The sequence below is a fragment of the Recurvomyces mirabilis genome, assembly GCF_035927965.1.
Source record: "Recurvomyces mirabilis strain CCFEE 5264 chromosome Unknown scaffold_1, whole genome shotgun sequence".
Lineage (NCBI taxonomy): Eukaryota > Fungi > Ascomycota > Dothideomycetes > Mycosphaerellales > Teratosphaeriaceae > Recurvomyces > Recurvomyces mirabilis.
The window spans coordinates 1,454,724-1,468,912 of record NW_027041935.1 but is presented as its reverse complement, the minus strand read 5'-3'; the positions used below and the strand labels follow the sequence as shown (position 1 = coordinate 1,468,912).

The following is a 14,189-nucleotide window of genomic DNA, read 5'->3' as shown; positions in this document are numbered from 1 at the left end:
GTTGCCACATAGCAACAATCTTATCGGCTGTGCGTTGAACTCTAGACGCGCACCAACAGAATGGCGTGGAGAAAGTGCCGAAGCGTCGATCGCAACGGTCAGCAAACGCACAGGCAGGCACTAATGACGGATGTATACACTGCTTCGTTTGCGCTTCAGACACACTCTCGACGACCTTTGTGAGGCCTTTGACCGGATCACTCATGACCAAATCGCGGCGTTGAATTCGAACGACATGGCGCATTATCGCGCGTCGACCGCGTTGGACAATTATCAGAGCATGGCGAGCACACCGAGTATGAGGAGCCGAGAGCCTGTTGAGGTGTTGCAGAGGCCTTCGACGCCGTCAGAGGATGGAGGGCATGTCAAGGTCGTGGTCAGAGTGAGGAAGTTCATCAAGCGAGGTATGCATATATCATGAACAAAAGAGATGAAGCATAATTCTGACATGTGGCAGAACTCGACAAGCAATCACCATGTATTATCGAAATGAACCCGAGCACAAACGAGACCACACTGCATCCACCCGTACAGGCATCAGAAGACGCCAAAAGCACGAAACGCGCATACGAGGAGAGGAAGTTCACATTCGACAAGTCCTTCTGGTCACATCGTGAGCAGGACGCACATTACGCACAGCAACACGATGTCTACGCATCATTCGGAGAGGAGTTCCTGGATCACAACTTTGATGGCTATCACACGTGCATATTTGCCTACGGTCAGACAGGATCTGGCAAGTCGTACACAATGATGGGCACACTCGACCAACCAGGCCTCATCCCACGAACATGCCGAGGACTGTTCGAAAGAGTCGAAGCCGAGCAGAACAGCAGTATAACCTACAATGTTCACGTGTCGTACTTTGAGATCTACAACGAGCACGTCAAGGATCTACTCACGCCTCGCACAACGCCTCCTACATATCTCAAGATCCGAGAGAGCAGGAGCGATGGCGTGTATGTGCAGAACTTGACCGACGAGCCGGTGAAGTGCTACGAAGATATCGAGAGATTGATGAAGATGGGTGATATGAATCGGACGACTGCGAGCACGAAGATGAACGATACTTCTTCTCGATCGCATGCCGTCTTCACCTTGACCCTAAAGCAGATCCAGCATGATATCGCGACGGACAGCACGATCGAGCGTCTGGCACGCATGCGACTTGTCGATTTGGCTGGATCTGAACGTGCTAACCGCACTGAAGCTACGGGGCAACGACTCCGCGAAGGTGGCAACATTAATCAGTCTCTTACCACGCTCGGACGGGTCATAGCTGCACTTGCTGATCCGAAGCGCCAACGAGCTATGCGCATGACCGGCCAGCAGAACCAGAGCAAACGAAGAGCAGATGTCGTGCCCTTCCGTGATTCCGTCCTCACCTGGCTGCTCAAGGACTCATTAGGAGGCAACAGTAAAACAGCAATGGTAGCCTGTATCTCACCAACCGACTACGAAGAAACACTCTCGACCCTCCGCTACGCCGACCAAGCAAAACGCATCCGCACCCAAGCACACGTCAACCAAGACGCCGTCTCAGCCGCCGAGCGCGACGCCAAGATCCTGGAGATGCAGGACACGATCAAAGCACTCCAATTATCCGTCAACAACGCCACACTCCGCAAACGAGACGAAGCCGACCGCGCACGAGACGAGATGGAAGACTACCAGCGCCAAGTCACGAAAATGCAGCGCGCGATGGAGGAATCGCGCGCAGTCTCCGAAGTCAAGATCCGTGCTCTCGCGCAGGAAGTCGAGGAGTTACGACCGCAGAATTTGGCTCTGCAACTCGAGATCGATTCGCTACGACGACATCTCGCGTTGGTGAAGGGGGAGTTGAAAGATCCGATTGTCATCCCACGTGAGCTGGCTATGGACGATGTGAAGGAAGAGGATGAGGAAGAAGATGGAGACTCCGATAGTGGCGTGGACGACAGCTTCTCCTTTCCTCATGGTGGTGCAGAGGAAGGTGGGTTTGAGCATGAGGCGTGGCAGGCGGATGTGGATGAGCTGTTGAAGGATCTGGGGATGTTTAAGAGGAAGGTTTGGGATGATAAGGAGAGGTTTCCGCATCCTGTTGTGGATGTTGGTGGTGGAGGGCAGGAGATTGGGGCGCTGTAGCCAGGGTTGCTGACTGACTTCTGTAGGCGAAGCTCGTTTGCGCATACACATGTAGCTCCGCCGTGAGCCGACCCCACAGCTGTATAAGTTCTGGCGCGGGAACGACATCTCACTTGTGTAGCTACTCCCGTCGCGAATCAAGAGCACGACTGCTCACTTCGTCCAGACCTTCTCACATCATGGCGACCAATCCGCCCACGATCAGAAAGGCTTCGGCGACAGTGCCTTTGATCTCACGCATCTTACTTCTGTACTTCGAGCCGATCTTCGCCCTCGGTGGCGCGATCATGGTGCTCACACAACCAGATAAATATCTACATACAGTCACTCGGGGTCTCGTACCAACTCTAGGATCCCAGAACGACTTCGTCTGGACAACTATAGCAGGTGCGTATTCAAAATCCTACCCTCCTCACTCAGATGCCCAAGCGATACTAATTTGATCTCCGCGACAGGCGGCTGGCTCTACTTCGCTTTCACAGAAGGCGTAGTGCTACGACTTGTCGACGACGTGCGTGTCTGGCGCTTGTTGTGCATGGGAATGCTGCTTTCGGACCTGGCGTACACGCATTCTGTGGCGCAGGCACTGGGTGGGTGGGATGTTTGGCTCAAGGTGTGGGACTGGACGAGCGAGGACTGGGTTGTTACGATTACGACTTGGCCTTTTGTTCTGACTAGGGTTGGTATTGCGCTTGGGCTTGGGTTCCGGGGATGATTGTTGCCGTGGCGGAAGGAAAGCTTAGCAAGGCTGGAGATGTTCTTGTCGGGCTATCGTCTTCCTCCGGTCGACCTGAGGTCGTTAGCTTACTTCTTATTGAAGGGACGGATCGGAGCCTTGACATACCATTGCTACCATATGGTTCCCAGTAGCACGATCAACCCAACAGCCTTCACCAATCCCCATGGAAGCCACGGCCCTTGTTCCTTTTCGTCGCAGATATGCGGGTAGATGTATACGATGAGGCATAACATGAGGTGGATGCCAATCCAGCTCGCACTTCGCATGGTAGGCTGATGCCACCACTCGATTGACCTTGTCGCAGCGGAATTTGGTGCGGAGCCTGTAGTAGTCTCGTAGCCACGGGACACGTTGTTCAGACTGGGCGTGGTGCCGACAGTCTGTGTTCGCTCTCGTCAGAGCAAGAACTTGATGGTATGGCAGCGTAAGGAAAGATTTGCTCTCTCAGAAGCAGATAGTGAGATATCTCGAGCGGCACAGCACGACGTCGCATGCAAGCGCTTTAAACCGTAAGGCTGAAACACAACGGCAACAAAACAATCGACCACTCTCACACTACAGCCTAGCCTACAGATACTAGAACCGAACCTCGTGACTGCGAACTAGTCTTCATCTTCGCCAAGCAGCATGCCCCAGCTTCAGAACCCTCCATACACCCAGCCCAGCCGAGCGACTTCACAACCCAGCCTTCGCAACAATAAAACTAGCTGCCCGCTGCGCATTAAGCGCATACGTCAAATGCGGCGCCAAAACCAAATCGCCACCAAGGCAAATATCATCGCCGACATGACAAATAATCAACACCTTCGAGCTGGGAATCTTACCAATAGCGCGGCCGTTATCTGGGTCGCCGAAGATCTGCTCGCAAACATCATTAGCACATCAAGCATATCGAAACCATGGATTTACAGTTGACGTTGGTTAGAGCTTACCACGACGGAATTCACGAAGCTCGTCTGAGAAGCCGAGAGCATGGCAGCGGCGTTATGAACTAATTGCCCACCCTGACTGTACCCGGAGAGAACGAGTTTCGTCTTCGGGCATTTCGACTGTGCTTTTGCGAGTAGCGAGGCAAGAGTCGAAGAACCAGCCGGATCACCACCGACCAGGAACCCGGCTATGGTGGCGCCGTAATTGACCTATGTCCCATCAAAATCAACGGATTAGCAAATGTTCTCTATAGCCGAATCCATCCTTCCTCTTTGCCCGAATAAGCAACGGGTTCGTCATAGTGCGATGTTTAAGAACTTACACCTTGCACAGCGACGTTCCCAGCACCAACGGCATTAGCCACGGCCTGAAAAAGGGGCGGTCCGGCGAGAGTCCCGACGTTTCCGGACTCGGTGGTGCCGCGGGCGAAGAGGATGGTGATAGCGCGGCAGGGTGTACCGTCTACTAGCTGGTTTTCGGTGTCGGAGCCGATGTACTGGCGTTTGGAGATGGGGTTGCCGAGGGTTAGGGTGGACAGGGAGAGAAGGAAGGGGAGGAAATACATCGTGGGCTGATGCGCTGGACTGGATATGTATGTGATGAGACGATGAAGAGGAGTGGGAGTGGTGTAAATGTATTGGATGTGATCTGTTGGACTCCACGAGATGGGCTGGTCGTATCTCTTCCTGGTCTTTATATTTGATGTTCCAGACTTACAACACAGAACCAGACCAGAAGACCGAGGCATATACTATGCAATCAAACATCTGCGTTTCAACATCCTGGCGTGTAGACCGTCGGTGTGCGTACCCAAAGAGGTAGTCGCGGAAAGCCCTCGAGCACAAGGTCGCCATGCAAGATGGGTATCAACACTTCGACGCCAAGTCTCTAGGTCGACGTTCAGGAAGCCGAGGATGTAGTCACAACCTCGTCGTCGTGATTGGACAACATCGAGATACCGTCTGAACATGGCCTACGCTCTGAGATCAGACGACTGCCAGGGATGGGTTTGTTTTGCGGGGTACAGCAGGGGTTGCGCTATCAAACCCAGTAGTAATGAAATGTACCAGCGACGGAGTATCTATGGCCTTTGGCGAGTCGGAAGTGTCGTCATAGTGTATACGCCGAGGCATGTTGAATGGACTCGTAAATCGAGCACGTGCTTGCCTCAGCGAGCAGACCAATCTCACTACCCACAGGAATACCAGCCATTCCAAAAAAGGCCTAGGAAACTGTTAAGATCGAGATGCTGGTTGTCGCCTTGGAAATTCCCTAAAGCTGTGAGATATGAACGAACCACGAGCGTGCGCTGTACTCGTCGAAATGCCAGCATGCTTGCTCGTCACTGCCTTGGGCTGTACACAAGTGACAATCATCCGAATCCTCTGAGCATCTGCCAGCTTTATTCATACCACAGTATACACACTTCAGCACCCTCCCTACTTCTCCCCAACCTCCTCCGTAAAACTCTTATACCCCTCCTCCCCCATCAACCCCTCCAACTCCTTCACATCCGCCACCCTAATCCTCGCCAACCACCCCCCTTCCTCGGGACTCTGATTGATCGTCCCCGGCTTCTCCTCCAACAGATTATTCACCTCCAGAATCTCTCCTCCAACAGGCGTCATGATGTCGGAGGCGGATTTGACGGATTCCACCGCACCGATGGCGTCGCCTTTGCTGACGGTAGTGCCGACCGTGGGGAGCTCGACGTAGACAACGTCACCGAGGGCTTTGGCGGCGTAGGTTGAGATGCCTATTGCGGCTGGACAGAGGAGTCAGTTTGGTTGGGTGGACTGGGGGCTGGTGGGGTGGGAGGTACCGTTTTCAGGGTTGGAGGTTTCTATCCATTCGTGGTCTTCAGTGTATTTCTTTTGTAGCACTGAACTACATCAGTATACTCATAATTCCCCTCCAACTCATATATGTTACCTCTCGTGCTCGCCGCGAACCCTCTCACATGCGCCGAAGTAGCTGGTCGCTGTGCTCGTAGTTGGAGATAGCGCTGCCGACTACATCTCGCCAAGCCCTGCGCTGGTCGCTGTAGTACCTTTGCAAGAGCTGCGCCTGATCCTGCGATTGCTGCTGACATTTTGGTATAAAGTGTGCAAAGGTCCGGGCATTGAAGCTCCAATGGTTTGAGTTGTGACGCTTGATAGCGGGTCGGGCGGCCGCTCGGATGCGGAGAAGCGGGAGTCCTTGCACTTCCGCGAAGGTGAATGAACGAATGCTTCACGTGCTAGAATTCCATGTCCATCACTGGCAGATGATTCTACGATACAAATATGCTCTATGAGCTGATAGGAGTGGTATGACCCGTTCTAAGGATATAAACACTTAATGATACAGTAATACAGTAACACTGACATCCACAGGTCCGCCCTGGCCGCGGCGTAAACGAAATAAAAGAGTACGACCACCACCACCACCTCCCCTTGGCCAAACCAACCCACATCAGCTAACTCTTCCCAAGAATCACCCGCACAACCGGCGCCCAAATCCTCACAGCCGGTGGCGTAGTCCGCGGCATAACAAATTGGGGCACCTTCCTCCTCCCAAAACCCGCACGAAAACAAGGCGCCACCTACAACCAAGGCCATTACTTCATCCTGCGATTCGATTCCAGCGCCAAGACACAACATGCGGTTAGGCGGACGTTGGGACTGGATCCGAGGATGATAAGGTTCAAAGTGCAGAAGATGGGAGGGAAGTTGGAGGAGATTGCTGATGTGGGCGGGAAGGCTGAGTGGCCGAGTCGAAGGGCGGATTTGTAGGATACGCTTGATTGTGTGTGCATATGTTGATTGGTATTGGGGTGGGACTAACACGCTATGGCGTGGCGTTGGAGGTTTTGTAGGAGATGGAAATAGACGGGTACAAAAGCTGCCTCACAACAACCAACCCGGGAACACTTCGCAGTCCGAAGCTTTCCTTGAACCAGCACACCTCATCACACTGCTTCGCCCAATCGTCTAGCTTCCCTTGCGTTGTCAGCTGATGACACACGATGCCATACACCCACAACCTCGTCCTTCATGTTCTCCAGTGGCTCGAACGTAACAGTCCGCCAGCTAGTCAATGGACATGTAGAGGTGTCGGCACTTCGAAGATCGCGATTTTGTCCAAAGCAACACGGGTCTCTGATGAACAGGTCCCAAAGAAAATGCTCGGATTGTGTGATCTGGAAGAGATACTCTAGTGGTCGGGGGTGTTGTTCTAGGTCAAGTCAGCTCGTGTTTGAAGGAACGCATTTTCGTGCGAGGCTTCTGGTTGCTTTGTCTTGAGATGATTGCCGAGATGATTATTAAGTAGTAATGCGCTGCGTCGAGGATGTACCGACTTTGCAAAACGTGATCAGCACCGGAGCTGTCCTTGTGAGGGGGTGGCTACGTGAGAAGGAGACGTGAGCGCCATGCACGAGGAGATCAAAAGCTAAGTTCGTTGCTTTCATTGAGCGTGTATCGTTATTTTCGTAAGCTGTCAAGACGGGCTTGCAGGTCGTCATCACCAGGATCGCCACCGCCGATAGCCTGCGCCACCTTGCCATTGGGCACAGCGTTACTTTGCAGACCCTGTGGTGTCTCGCCAAGCTGAAGATATGAATCAGCACAGATGTCAAAGGTAGTATCATGAAGATGAGAAATGTTACCGATTGACCAAGATCAACACCAATCTCATCCAGCACCTTGTTGACCACTTCCTCGCCTTCCTCCTCATCCTCCAGTCCAGTAACATCATCAATAGCATCATCCATCATCTCCTGCCGCTGGTCCATGATATCGTTCTCCTTCTCAAACTCCATCGCTATTCGCTGCAGAGCCGGGAGGTTCATTTGTCGGTTCATGCTGCCGAGTAGTTGTGTCGCGCCCTTCATACTCTGCATCATCTGCTCATTACTTCGCACAGTCTATACAACAACATCAGCACGTCCTCATCACCTCCGCATACACATTCTGTAAGCTCTCACCTGTATCCTCAGGCTAATAGCCTGCAGCTGCGTCCGCATCTGGTAGAACTTCTGGATATACCGTCTCGTCCGCACCAAATCCTTCGCCTGCACCTTCACTGCGCCCATTTGCCCATTCTTGGCATTCTTTTTGATGTCAGCGACTAGCTTCTTCTCCTGGTTCTCGAGCTTAGTGCGTTCGCGGTCGAGTTCTCGTTGCGTCTTCTCTAGCGCTCGTTGATGTTTACGAAGACGTTCCGCTGGTGTCATGCGCTTGCCGAAGGCCCATTCTATGATCTGTACGGAATATATGAGCTTTATTCAATCTAGTCAGGGCGGGACTTCACTTACGTTCATGGTCACGGCTGGTCTTGTGCTCTAGCAACCAGACGATCGAGTGGAATGTGGACGCTAGAACAAGGACGAAGACGATTGGTGCAACAGATGGATTGTTGAGGTCTAAAAAGTCGACATTGGGAGTGGAGGGTTTAGCCTTGAGCAACCAAATATATCGCAATCAATGTCACTGCCTTGAAGTGTGCTTGACGCCTGTCACGCACGTGATTCTCGGGAGCGACTGCCGAGGGCACGGACGAAGATTGGAGCGGGATCGCCTGAGCATTCGTTCATCGCCAGAACCCGTTCTTTCACGGCGATTACACTTCATAACGCGCCACTCATCTCATCTAGACCTCTTCGCCTCTCTACTACCTGTTATGTTGACGACACAATAACGATGAGTTCCAGCAATCCCTTCGCCAATGGCTTCGCGGCCGCCGGAAGCAGCCGGTCTTTTTCTGGCGACAGGCAAAAAGGTGGACGGCCACAGTACATGACCGTTGGCGGTGGGAGCGCATCAGAAAGCGCTGCGAGGCTGCAAGCGATGTTGGACGAGGACTCGGGCTATGGCGGCAGTATCATAGGCGATGAAACGATGGAGAACGTATGGCATCCTGGTCCTGCAGAGGACCGGTTCACACCCAACCATACGCCTGTGAAGGGCGGACAAGACAGTGCTGCGGCAGAGCACGAACGCCATGCGATGGCTGCGCATGTCCACCAGATGTACTACAACCAGAACCGGACAGCCTTGGCCCGTGCGATAAGTCAGACGGCGGAGACGCTGCGCAAGCTTCAGGAGATGAACGCAAAGTGGCCGGCACATTATCCTACGGTACAACGACCACCTTCACCTGCAATACCGTCTCGGCCGGATGTACGTCCTGGTCTCCATCACACGCAATCTACAGCCGGCAACCACCGAGAACTCGATCGACCACCATTACGACCATCAGGACTGCGTCGAGCAGGCACTTCTCTCGGCGAATTACAGTCTGGCGAAGGAAGTAGTAGCAATGCCGTTGAGAAGGCGTCGGAAGCACCCCCACGACTCGTTACGCCACAGCTCGCTCAGGACTTCTCAGTGCTGAAGATCGAGCTGAAGATGGAGGGGCTGCCACAGAGCGAGATTGTGCATTCACTTGAGAAGCAATCTGTGGCTGCTTTGCTCGACAACCAGATCAACAACAGCATCCGACATCTATTTGCACTTCGCGAGCGTATCGAGGACACTTCAAGTAAAGTGCTGGTTACTGGTGATCTCAATGCTGGCAAATCGACTTTCTGTAATGCCTTGCTAAGACGGAAAATTCTTCCCGAAGACCAACAGCCATGCACCAGCATCTTTTGCGAAGTTCTCTCTGCGAGCGAGAACGCTGGAGTGGAGGAAGTTCATGCTATTCCACATGGCTTTGTCTACAACCGCAACGACGAAAGCACATATAGCGTGTTCGACCTCAAGCAGTTAGAGACTATCGTGGTTGATGGCGATCGTTGGTCGCAGTGCAAGATCTACATCAAGGATATCCGATCAGTCGACCAATCACTACTCAACAATGGTGTGGTAGACATTGCTCTCATCGACGCACCTGGACTCAACAACGACTCGCTCAAGACTACAGCAGTCTTCGCCCGACAGGAAGAGATTGACGTTGTGGTGTTTGTGGTATCTGCGGCAAACCATTTCACTCTATCTGCCAAGGAGTTCATCTTCAATGCTGCACGAGAAAAGGCATACATGTTCATGGTCGTAAATGGCTTCGACAATATTAGGGATAAGAGGAGGTGCCAAGAGATGATTCTGAAGCAGATCGCGCATCTCAGTCCAGCAACTTTCAAAGAATCTTCCGAGCTGGTTCACTTTGTCTCCAGTAATGCCATACCCGTGGCGCCTGGACCCGGAGACGGCCCTCCTGGTGGTTCTGGTGGCGGAAGTGGGGGCAGCTCCGGCGGCGTCTCTTTCGATGGTGGCAACGATCGGCCCAGCAAGCCAGACGACGAAGATGACGGAGATAGTGGAAAGCACGGTGAGCCTGGTTCGCCACCAAAGAAGGGCAAAGGCAAGGAGAAGGAGGCACAAGAGGACTTTGACGAGCTAGAGGCATCACTCCGCCGATTCGTGCTGGAGAAGCGTGCGCGCTCCAAACTTGCACCTGCGAAGACATACCTCATGAATGTGCTCGGCGATCTGACGACTCTGGCCGGCGTGAACCGCGACGTTGCACAAAATGAGCTCAACCGCGTGACAGAAGAGCTCAAGCAACTCGAGCCAGTATTCGAGAAGTCGAAGAAGGCTCGCACCGAAGCCGATGACGAAGTCGCAAGCAATATTGAGAAGACTGCAGAGGATGTCTACGCACTCACACGCAGTACACTCACTACTTCTATCGCACACGTTGCCGAAAGTGACCTTGGGGTAAACTACCCAGGTGTCTTAGGCGCGTACAACTATGCCGACGACATAAAAGCCGCTATGCTGAACCAAGTCGCCGAAACAGTCCGATGGTGCGAAGAGCGTGCTCGCGAGAAGACAGTCGGCGGCGTTTCAGCCATCAAGTCTCTTGGCATCTTACATCTCGGCGACTCATACGTCGACTTGACTTTCCGCTCAGAGAAGATGTTCCGCAGCAGAAGAGATGCTCTGGCACGACAGGTCGACTTCGAGACAGAGCTCTGGGACTTCTTCGATCTAACAAGTCTCTGGGAACGACAGGAGAAAGTGGCTGGGACGAGCATGGCTCTCACCGTAGCAGGTGTAGTCGGAGGAAGGATGCTAGGAGGAGTCGGGTGGCTCGACGGCGCTCTAACAGCCACACGCGTCGTGGGCGTTACCAATATCCGCCGAATGTTGATCCCCGGTCTCCTCCTTGCCACCGTCCTAGGAGTCAGCTACACCATCTCACAAATCCCCTCCTCCCTACCCAAACGCCTGAGCGCTAAACTCGCCGCACAACTTGCTCAGCTCGACTATACTCACGCCAATAGCACACGAATCAGTGCTGAAGTACGACGTGCACTCAAGTTCCCGGCGGACAAGTTGCGCGAGGGTCTGCAGAAGAATATGGAGGGTTTGCAGGAGCAGCGAAGGGAGACGGTCAAGGTGCAACAGGAGAGCGAGGTTGCGAGGAAGTATTTTGGGAATTTGATAAGAGAGAGTGGGGAGGTGAGGCACAGGGTTGTGGGGGTTGACTTGGAGGGACCTGCGCCTGGGGTTGCTGGTGGGATGGCTTAGGAAGTGGGATGATGGGACTATGGAAAAGGGTTGCGGCGTTTTGGGTAGGGTAGATACCATTGAGTCTTCACTCGAGATCAAGCATTTTCCTTTAAGACGATCCTACGGCATCGAGGACCTTCCTTCTTCCTCCAACCCCATCTCGATTGATTACTGGCTCGTTCGCTGACCACGCTATCTCACGTTCCTGCAGCGCTTCACGCACACGTGCAGCCGACCTCACTACACTTTGAATCGATGGAGCATGTGAAAGTCGATGTCGGTAATTGGCGCGAATCCATTAGCTTGTATCTCCCTGGCGCCAGCTCTTGTGCGTTTCAGACTTCTCGAGCATCACTGACTACTAAGTTCTGATCGTTCACTGTCACTCAAAGGCGCTTTCGTTGGTATACCACTACGTCATCGTCCAACGCGTCTACCGTCTTGTTCGCGTTGTCTTTTCCACACCATATCGCTTTCGATTGACACCTACTTGTTGTTTTGGAATACTGCCATGATCGAACGATAACACGAAGTACTATCCACATCATCTTCATTCCACCATGACCAAGCGAACGTTACTTCTCGTCTTCATCCACGGCTTCAAAGGTAGCGCTAACACCTTTGGACGATTTCCCGAGGATCTGGCCAATCTGCTCTCCCACTCGCTACCCAAGATCGCGGTCAAAGCAGTCCAATACCCACCCTATGATACGCGAGGAGATCTCGCGCTATGCGTCGCCAAGTTCCGCGAATGGCTGCAGAATCTGGTCATAGAATTGGAGGTCGAGAATGGGACAAGGAATCCTATGCATGAGCCTGGAGTACGAGTGGTGTTATGTGGGCATTCTATGGGTGGGATCGTTGCAGTCGAAGCTGTGTTGAGCATTCTTGAGAAGGATAAGGATGTTGTGCAAGAGGGGTATGCGAATGATACTACCAATTCTTCTGCTACTGGTGAAGACGCGAAGGCCATGGAAGGCGGTAGTAAGGCTAGAAAAAGCGGCAAACTTGCTGTGCCGGATAGGCATGAAAGGGCTTCTTCTGCTCCGCCTGCACAAGGCGAGCCGGTCTCTCCGTTCTTTCCGCATATCCAAGCGGTACTGGCGTTCGATACGCCATACTTGGGCATAAGCCCAGGTGTTCTCGCTCACGGGGCAGAAGAACATCTAAACCAGGCTTCGTCGGCGTACAAGGCTTTTGGCACTGCTTCAGACATCTTTGGCTGGAACTCGCCGAGGAGTGCTTCGCCGCAACCCATTGCAAATGCTTCGTCTAAAGGCTTGCCAGCACCGAGCAGTGATGGCGCAGGCTGGGGTACATGGGGCAAATATGCTATGTATGGTGGCGCTGCTGCGGCTTTGGCGGGAGCAGCGGGAGCGGCATACATGAACCGCAATCAGATCTCACAAGGTCTTTCGTGGGCGGGAAGTCATCTTGAGTTCATCGGGTGTCTTGCTCGTGGTGCGGAGCTTCAACAGCGAATAGAGAAGATGGTGGCGCTCGAGCAGGCGAGAGGAGTGGGGTTTGGCAACTTCTACGGGGCCCTCTCGCAGCAAGTAGCAGGAAAGACCAAGTGGGCTGGAGCAGCGGTAGGGAAGGATAGGACTTTCTGTGTCATTCCTACCCCTTCTCCTCCCGTTGAGAAAGGTAGTCCAACAGGCACGAAGCGAAGCAAGCCATCATCAGCCACCTCAAAACCAGCACCACCAGCTAAAAAGCGAAAGCAGGATGTAGAGGATGAGAAAGAAATGGCTGCAGAGATGGAGGAAGGCGAGGAGGTTGATCGATATGCGAAAGACTTGACCAAGGACAAGGGTAATTGGGTCAAGTGTGTCAATGCTGTTGCTCAAGACGAGGTCACGGCACACAGAAGTATGTTTAACCCGCCGAAGAATCCAGATTATCATGCTATGGTTAGTCGTTCTAGAGATTGGCTAGATGGAGTTGTTGATAAGCAATGGTATGAAGCATCAAGTACTGGTGAGGTTGAAGGAGAGGCTAAAAGTGGTGCGGTGGTCAAGAAGCTCGAGGATGGAAAGTTAGAAGGCGAGGTTGAAATGCTGGGAGCATGAGGATCACCATCCAGGCGCCTACGGCATATGTACTCCTATGAAACAACATCCTAGACATAAATATCAATTCTTGTGCAAGCCCACGAAACACTGCATCACGTGCTATACCCACTCCAACACCCCGCAGTCCGAAAAGGAAGCTGCAACACGCCAAGCCCCCTTATCTCTCGCTATCTGGGCGCTAACTCTACCTCCACCTATACTTCCCAACCCACATATCCACACCAACACCTCTCCAATAATACGAGCGCGACTCGCCTATCTGCACCCAGTGATCGACCTGCACAGCATCACAAATTACGCACATGATGGCTGACGAGCCGGCCCGATGACCGGGGCGCAGACCGTAGACGAGAGACATCCCACCTGATGATGCTGACTCGGGCTAATGTTGGTGGTGGGCGGCCTCGGACTTACTTACTGTACTTGTGCTGCGTGCACCTGAGCTATCGCTACCGCTATCGCAACCGCGCTATGCGTCAGGCGAGTGACTATCCTACCTACTGCCTCATGTGGAGGTTATGATTGAGCTAAGTGTTGTTCTGTATACTGTTGCTCGTGAGCTTACTTTTCCTTGGACCTAGTCCTACACGTCTTGCATTCTGTTAGACATAGATCGATTCCGCTGCTACTCTTGCCTATAGCATCGTCTTTATCGCGCCTTATCTATCTTGGCCGACTTCAGCCTACTCACGAGCATAGCATAGTGACACCATCTGCGTCCTCCGTCTGACCTGAACAGGCAGTGTCGGAAGACGTTGGCAACACATATATCGACTTATCCAAGCAAGAGATAAAAGAGCACGTGGTCGGTCACGAGGACAC

General features: G+C 52.9%; 7 protein-coding genes across 7 annotated transcripts; 4 read left to right on the top strand and 3 right to left on the bottom strand.

Annotated features, from left to right (window-relative positions):
- Positions 1 to 235: 235 nt before the first annotated feature.
- Positions 236 to 2,124, top strand: LTS14_000619 (uncharacterized protein; the record flags this gene model as incomplete). The annotated part of the gene is made up of 2 exons (XM_064833331.1): positions 236 to 404; positions 458 to 2,124. The coding sequence occupies 2 exons, from the start codon at positions 236 to 238 to the stop codon at positions 2,122 to 2,124; spliced, it is 1,836 nt and encodes a 611-aa protein (XP_064699600.1).
- Positions 2,125 to 2,303: 179 nt separating this feature from the next.
- Positions 2,304 to 2,839, top strand: LTS14_000618 (uncharacterized protein; the record flags this gene model as incomplete). Its single annotated transcript, XM_064833330.1, has 2 exons — positions 2,304 to 2,511; positions 2,580 to 2,839. 2 exons carry the CDS (start codon positions 2,304 to 2,306, stop codon positions 2,837 to 2,839), a joined length of 468 nt encoding a protein of 155 aa, XP_064699599.1.
- A 699-nt stretch (positions 2,840 to 3,538) lies between these two features.
- On the bottom strand, positions 3,539 to 4,358 carry LTS14_000617 (uncharacterized protein; the record flags this gene model as incomplete). Its single annotated transcript, XM_064833329.1, has 3 exons — positions 3,539 to 3,721; positions 3,796 to 4,002; positions 4,116 to 4,358. 3 exons carry the CDS (start codon positions 4,356 to 4,358, stop codon positions 3,539 to 3,541), a joined length of 633 nt encoding a protein of 210 aa, XP_064699598.1.
- An 874-nt stretch (positions 4,359 to 5,232) lies between these two features.
- GCV3 (glycine cleavage system H-protein subunit) lies at positions 5,233 to 5,885 on the bottom strand (the record flags this gene model as incomplete). Its single annotated transcript, XM_064833328.1, has 3 exons — positions 5,233 to 5,558; positions 5,616 to 5,675; positions 5,726 to 5,885. The coding sequence occupies 3 exons, from the start codon at positions 5,883 to 5,885 to the stop codon at positions 5,233 to 5,235; spliced, it is 546 nt and encodes a 181-aa protein (XP_064699597.1).
- A 1,372-nt stretch (positions 5,886 to 7,257) lies between these two features.
- Positions 7,258 to 8,096, bottom strand: DID4 (ESCRT-III subunit protein did4; the record flags this gene model as incomplete). Its single annotated transcript, XM_064833327.1, has 4 exons — positions 7,258 to 7,383; positions 7,443 to 7,700; positions 7,761 to 8,036; positions 8,091 to 8,096. The coding sequence occupies 4 exons, from the start codon at positions 8,094 to 8,096 to the stop codon at positions 7,258 to 7,260; spliced, it is 666 nt and encodes a 221-aa protein (XP_064699596.1).
- A 379-nt stretch (positions 8,097 to 8,475) lies between these two features.
- FZO1 (mitofusin) lies at positions 8,476 to 11,310 on the top strand (the record flags this gene model as incomplete). The annotated part of the gene is made up of 1 exon (XM_064833326.1): positions 8,476 to 11,310. One exon carries the CDS (start codon positions 8,476 to 8,478, stop codon positions 11,308 to 11,310), a length of 2,835 nt encoding a protein of 944 aa, XP_064699595.1.
- A 542-nt stretch (positions 11,311 to 11,852) lies between these two features.
- LTS14_000613 (uncharacterized protein) lies at positions 11,853 to 13,364 on the top strand (the record flags this gene model as incomplete). Its single annotated transcript, XM_064833325.1, has 1 exon — positions 11,853 to 13,364. The coding sequence occupies one exon, from the start codon at positions 11,853 to 11,855 to the stop codon at positions 13,362 to 13,364; it is 1,512 nt and encodes a 503-aa protein (XP_064699594.1).
- Positions 13,365 to 14,189: the final 825 nt, after the last annotated feature.